Source organism: Anguilla rostrata, chromosome 10 (genome assembly GCF_018555375.3).
Source record: "Anguilla rostrata isolate EN2019 chromosome 10, ASM1855537v3, whole genome shotgun sequence".
Taxonomy (NCBI): domain Eukaryota; kingdom Metazoa; phylum Chordata; class Actinopteri; order Anguilliformes; family Anguillidae; genus Anguilla; species Anguilla rostrata.
The window spans coordinates 30,803,889-30,810,979 of record NC_057942.1 but is presented as its reverse complement, the minus strand read 5'-3'; the positions used below and the strand labels follow the sequence as shown (position 1 = coordinate 30,810,979).

Here is a 7,091-nt window from a genome sequence, read left to right as displayed (position 1 = left end):
ATCAGAAATGATGGTTACCACCACAATAGACCTGGGCATTTAGCTTTCACTGGCTAACGTCTTGTAAACAGATAGAAGGGTGTGTGCTGTGCTTGCAAAACACTGAAAACACTGAGCAAGGAAGGGAAACAACAAGTTTATCTGTATGGTCATTATGCACTGTGTTGGCCAAAAAAAATTATTCGGTGATTTCTCATTACTGCTCTATTCTACCAGATTTAGTGAACTGAACCTCCAGTATGGCCACGAAAACTTTGCTCTGCCACCATTACTTAAAAAATTTAAAAATTTGAAATAAATTTACACTCATTGCATCTTTTCATTCATTGTGCCATTTTCAGTGTTACCTGCAATGTTTATAAATGGATCATGTTGAATTTTGAACCTTTACTGTAATGAGTAAAAACAGATTGCACCAAGACTATGAGGACAGATTCATGTCTTGTTGAAAAAAAAAGGTGTGATATAGCCAATGCCTATTGACCTGAGGTACAGTAGTAGGTAAGATGGATCATTATTGATAAAGCATAATGTCCCCTTTTTTCCAAAGGCAAAAAAAACAACAACAACAAAAAAAACAAACAAACAAAAAAGAAACCTTTGTGGGATTATTATTGATAAAGCATAATCTAAATAACTGTATTTATATAAAATTACTTTTGTGGGAGCAAATGTAAATATGAATACAGTAAATAATTTAAATACAGTTATTAATGTATTTTTTGTTGTTGTTTTTTATTGTGAGCTATTGCAATAGATTGCATGATTGCATGCCATAGTGTTTGGAAGCCGGCTGGTCCAGAGTTTAGCGCTGGAAAGGAGATTCAATCGCGATACATCTGTTTCAGTTTGGCTCAGTACACTATTGATTACAATCTAAACACTGACTTCGTGCTTTAATTTACCTCGTGTTTTAATCTGTATGAGATTATACAAGGATAAAATAGGAAATAAGATAATTCTGGATAAGAAACATAATTCGTAACTCCGATACAGTACTATGCACAACCGCAGCGTAACGGCAGCGTAACCAGATTCTCATCAACAATTCAGCATGACGCAAGGAGACCCCTCACAGCTAGCAAACCGGCAGAACAAAGTCACGTGTGTTCACCTCTGCTTCTGACAGTGGGGTCCTTCCATATTCACAGTGATATCAAAATTAATGCCTAAATAAAAAGAGGAGACGCGAAATAAAAATGTCAACATAAAAGTCGTTAAAAAGAAAACGACTCGGGAATTTTTACTTTAACAGAGAAGGAGCCCATTTCTAGTGGAAACGTCCTTATAAATATGTTTTACGTCAGACGATGCAATGACGCTTTGGTGCTGCGCGACAGGCAAATGTAAAGGCCAGCTAAGTACCAGGAGTCTTAGCGTGACCTCTACATACAACAGTTGAAAACACTGGAGCTGAGGTTGAATCGATTGTGGAATGGGCTGTGAATTAAAATTGAGCGAGGAGGTGATTTGAATAATTAAACGTATTACTCCTAGGTATTACCTACGTCAAAAAGGCATATGTGCTCCGAGCCGCTTGATTTCCGACTCTGGGTGCTCAGTGTGACAGTCGGTGTTGAAGAGTCTGTTCCTGCAGTGCAACAACATGGTGAGTACATACAGCATAAGGCTAACGCTGGACAGGTAGCTTGCGAGATGGAGGTGTACCTGCGTGGTGGTATATGGCTAGTTCTCCAGCTAGCTTGCATGCCATGGCGAACTATATTAGTGCATTATTTCCTGTGTCAAGCAAATGACAATATTATTAAGAGTTATAATAAATATGTGATTCGCTCTGCATTTTCTTTCTGTTTCATTGGCCCTAACCAAATGGTTAGCTAGCCACCTAGCTAGCAAGAAATTACTGACTTTTCATCGACCGTTAGCTAACATTCGCTGACATTACTGCAGCCAGCTAAACCTCTGTTTTGCTTTAAAGTGTGAAATGCGTTTTAATTGATAATCCGTTTTAGGATTATAATATGGGTGGGCTAGGTTGGTACGAGGCCAAAACTCCTGTGCAGAACGACCTGTGCATGCTGTGAAGGACGCTGATTCATGCTGAGGTGCGTTTCACCTGCACGACAAGGTGAAGTGTGACCTCGACTTGCCCTCCACTGGAAGCCACAGACTTTCCTGGTTTAGGACATCCATGTTGTGCAACCCTTGCAGTGTAACTCTGTTGTTTCACCTATGCACATCTGTATCTTGATTAACGACTCTCTTGTCTTAATTTGGCCATGGTGGAAATAAGCATCAGGTGTTATTAGCATTAGTTTGTTTGCTGTGTAAATTAATTGTGAATTGTCAGGACTAGGCCTGTAGCCTCTGTAATACCCCAAGGGGTGCAGGTGTAAACTGTACTGGTGTGGCCTTTGTGCTTTTCTATGGAATTCTACAAATGGATTGGCTGTCTATTTTACGACCCAAACTCCAAATGAGCCTGTTTTATAATGTCTGGATTGATGTTTTGGCAATGCAAAGCATCTGTTTGTTTGTCTTAATTAAATTAAATCTATTTTATGTTGTTGCATACTTTTTTTGCTTATTGAAAACCTGCAGTGTCTTTGGTGGTCTGAGGAAGAAGGCTGTGCTCTCATTTCACTGCTATTTTCTCATATTCTGCTGGTTGGACAACTGTTGAGCAGTGCCTTAGCAATTCATTTCCTTAGAGTTTGCATACAGTTAAGTGCAAAGGTATTGGGACAGTAACACAGTTTTTGTTGTTTTGCCTCTACTCTATACACCGTATTTTAAATGAAACAATGAATATAAGGTTAAAGGACAGTCTGTCATCTTTAATTTGAGAGTATTTGCATCCATATAAGGTGATCTGTATAGGAATTAGGCTACATTGATTTGTTGCAAGTACGTGGAGTCATTGCTCTGTTGTGTTACTAATAGCATTTTTTTTTATCTTAATGAGCATTTTTCAAACTGATTAGCCTGATTAATTGTGTCACTCCTTCAAAGTCCTGTGCTCTTTAAAATGGACCTAAAGCATTAAAAGTGCAGTAAAGGCCAGAGCTGCATTGATCTTAGCCAGGGTGATGACAAGTTACAGATAATGGTAGATAGCCTGCTTGTTTGCAACCATTCATTTTAACATTCAGGAGTTTAATATTGTAGGTCTTCAGCTAGCTATAACCGGGAGTCTTCTGCGCATGGGAGTGGTTAGCTTTGTCCAACACCTATTAGCTTCCAACTGCTGCACCTGCTCCACTTGCTCGCGTGTTATCTGTTATCATCAGTGAGTGATGCTCATTGTAGGAGTGCACATACCGCAGATCCTGTGACCTTGTGTGGGTGCAAGCGGTGCTGTTAAAAACGCGTTGCGTAACTTTAAAGGTGCAGAAAGAGATTAATGTAGATTAATGGCACCTGTTGGATTATGGGCTGAGGTTTGCACCTGAGCAACCTCACAGTACAACCTGCAGCATGTGCAAGCTGTGACCTCACAGAACAATGATTCTCTGCGTGTTTCTGTGGGCTTACACTAAGGATGGGTACAAGTAATTGACTGATCGATTACTCCTCAGATACATGCCTACCTGACATTTTTTTCCCCTCAAAGACTATATATGTACAACTATGTGTTGGGACCTGGCTCTATTTATTAATTTATCATACAGTATTCATTCAGTATGCTTTTGGTTTGTAGGCCTTTGTATATGAGCAGAATATACACATATATTTTGAAACCCACATTTTGACTGCAATTATGCTTTTTTTTGGGTAGGCCATTGTATAAGGGGAATAAAGTCTGAGGGGCTGAGCACAGTTTGAATGCCCTGTGCTGAGGGAAATCGCCCAAGGAGAATTTTCCACCTCCTTCAATTGTACAGTAACCAAAAATGTGATTCCATTGCAGTGGAAACGTTACTCCAGCCAATGTCCCTTACCCTATACCACTTGGCAGCTAACACGTCTTTCTAATGCCTCAAACGGGTTGCCTATTGAAATTCATCTTGGTTTTAGGTCAAAATGGTCTCGCAGCATGTTTGTTATCACAGATAGCTAGCTAGCCAACTACTAAATTATATTCAATACAGAGGCTAAACTATAAGTGTTGTCAAGCTGTGGTCATTCATGGACAGCAAGCTGACTTGCAAGTATGGTACTGCAACTGTTGGTTTGCTAGCTCTTACAAATTTACACTTTATTTATCAAGTCAGACCGATAAGCATTCATTTAGAATGGAAAAGCTCAAAAATTGTAATGCTGTGTTCATGCGATGGGACTTTACAGGTGTTTGACTCATGCATGTAGCATGTTGAAGCTAGCCATGACTCTTAGCCATGTCATTGGTCTGTTCTCACTCTTTTACTCTGTGTGATCATACAGCCGTCTCGGTAATAAAAGTGTGTATTTTTCCATAGCAACATATGTGAATGAATTAACCCCAAATTCTGTAATTCCTGAAACGAGTTGGGTGGAAGAGAAGTTTTAAATATCCACATTTTTGAAACGCTGCAGAATTTTTTATACCTAGTGACATTGGTGCCTTTTCAGTAACATAGCTTCCAAAGTCTAGTTTATTTATTTTTTTTGTGGGAGATGGGGGAAGGGAGAGCATGGGGGGCACTGGGTCTTCTTCCAGTTGAGCTCATGAAGGAGATGAAAGTGGAGTGATTGAACTTAGGGGGGTGGTGGTTATCTTTTTTGGGGGCCCCCCTCTGGCCTCATTTGGCCCCGGTGTGTTTGGGGTCACGGGGGCCCCCGAGAGATAAGTTGGCGCACACTGGTTTAATTTCCCCCCTCCTCGGGAGTCCGACGACCGTCTTCAGCGCGATCGATGGAGTCCCCCCCCCCCCCCCCCTCGCAAAGCGTGCAACCGCTGTCCCAACACCCCGCTGTAGAAAAGAGAAGACTTCATTTCCACCACCATCCTGAAGGTTTTCGGGTCTGAAAATAAATTGGCGCGTAAAAGCTCCCCCGTTCGTCCGAGCGACCGGCGAGCGCACCGACCGCGGGTTTGAGTGCGCCGAATGACCGAACGCCGCCCGGGGTGGGGGGGGGGCTCGACCGCCCCTCGCCCGCGCCCCTCGCAACGGTGGGAAACCGCCGGACCCGACACGCCGCGCTTTTACTTTTCAGAAAACGGCTCTTTGCCAAATCCCTCTCAAATCCCCCCCCCCCCCGTACTCAGATGGGATTCGGGGAAGCAAATTACTTTTTACCCCTCCACCCCCCCTTGCATTACCGTGTGTTTTAACAGAATACCGCTGTTCCTGGAAATGTGCTGATGTGCAGAACGGGATTGTGGGAGGGCGGGGGAGGGCGGGGGGGGGGGGGGGGTTGAAGTCTTAATATGGTTGGCCAACGCATTTGTTGGGAGAGACGGGTGGGAGGGGGGGGTAGGGAAAATGAGCCAATAAAAATGCACATCGGAGACATGATAAACCAACACTTACCTTCTCACCCACGTTTCTCCTGCTCTACATGTTCACGGCTTTATTCCTTCTCATCGCGTGACCGAATCCGCCGGCCGGTGCTAAAGTTTGCCTCCGTCGTCGTGCCGGGGAGGCCGAGCGGCCCCGGGACGGGTCTTCCCGTATTTCCGAACGCCCGGCGGGGTTAACTCGGAGTGACGGCCCACCCCGGGGAGGATTTGGCGTTGCCAGTTTTGGCGGGAGATGATAATGACATGCTTGAAGGGCTTCCGTGTCTTATCCCTGCCATCCTCTGAGACTTATCATATCAACAACGTTTTTGAGATTCTTTTTTACATTTATGTTTCACTTGTAAGCAAAAGCGCCTTGCGGTTATATGATGTCAAACATCCTCATGTGAAGATTTATTTTTCTGTTATTGGACTTACTGTAATATTTTATTCAGCTGCAGTACTAAATTTCAAGAGACAAGTAGGCTACACATGTCTATGTAGCTATGTCCTTCTGAGGTATGTCTGAGGTATAGTATATGTCTGAGGTTATGAGCGTTTATTGCCATTTCTTTACTTATTAGACTTTGTCAGTGTTAAAATGAGACTGTTAAAACTGAAGTGTTACTGGGACCTGATCGTTTGCTTTGCCGGTTCATTGCAGTCATTCCTTTCACAGAATTGTTTCAGTTGTTTTCTTGGCGCTGATTGCTAGGCTTCATTAAGATTTGCTGTGGAAGAGAATTGAAGCAGGCCTCGGCCTTTACACACGTAGCATCTCCAAATAGGAGCGCTTGTGTAGGACTGGGTATGCCTTAGCTCATAACGGATAAGGTTATGATATGGACAGGAGGAAGCTAATACTAGGCCAGCCCCCCCCTACTGTGAAACGCCACACAGTTCTCTACGAATACAGGCTCTGATATTCTGTGTCTCAACCCCCCGCTCAAACGCGCATCACACAAGTGATCGAGAAGCCGCTCGGTTTGTGAATCGTACTAATCAAGAGCAGCCGGACGCACGCGTCGGACCGCGGCATCGACGTCTCGGTCGACCGGAGCCTTCCGTGCTGTGCTGGCTCGGAGCCCAAGTTCACCTGCAAGGCGCGGGGATGACGAGGCCGGTTCTAGGGGTCTGCCCAGGCTCTCTGAAGGGAGGTGCCCCATTACTGTAGCACCTTCAGAAATGTGAAACCCGGGCGCTTTCTTTTGCCTACAAAGCCTCTGCTTTTTTGGGGAAACTCCCAATTCAAGCGCGTCCAATGGATCCACCCGCAGTCGCTGAATTTGTTTTAGGTCCTCGAAGGCCTTCGGCAGCGCACGATAAATGAATATGACTATTATCTTGCTTGCTTTTTTTTTGCCTTCGTGTTTCTCATAGTTCGGTTTCCGCGCAAGTACCCGTTCCTTCCGCCATTTCGACTAGGCGCTCGATTTTTCCCGTCGCCGAGGAGACGAGAGAGGCCGTGCGGCTTTTTGTCCTAATTCCTCCGCCGCGGGAAGTCCTAATTTCGGGGCCCGGGAAAAAAAAAGCTCCCAGTCCCCTCTCCCCGGGGTGTTATCTGAGGGACGCACGCGGGGGAAAGGAGTCCCCGCTCCACTCCCGGGGGCCTGATAAAATGCCGTTCAGCCCGGCCGCCGCGTCCTCGCGCGCCTCTCTATCTGCGCGGAACAGGCGGCGGCGCGACGCGCTACGGCGACCGCAATTA

The 7,091-nt window shown here is 44.7% G+C and overlaps 1 protein-coding gene across 1 annotated transcript in view; it reads left to right on the top strand.

The window, feature by feature from the left end:
* The first annotated feature begins 1,378 nt into the window (after nucleotides 1-1,378).
* tmem161b (transmembrane protein 161B) overlaps nucleotides 1,379-7,091 on the top strand; it is a 28,448-nt gene continuing 22,735 nt past the window's right edge. Inside the window, exon 1 of the mRNA XM_064296497.1 lies at nucleotides 1,379-1,609. Coding sequence (XP_064152567.1) covers nucleotides 1,607-1,609 — 3 coding nt within the window. The 5' untranslated portion in view covers nucleotides 1,379-1,606. The remainder of the gene's footprint in view (nucleotides 1,610-7,091) is intronic.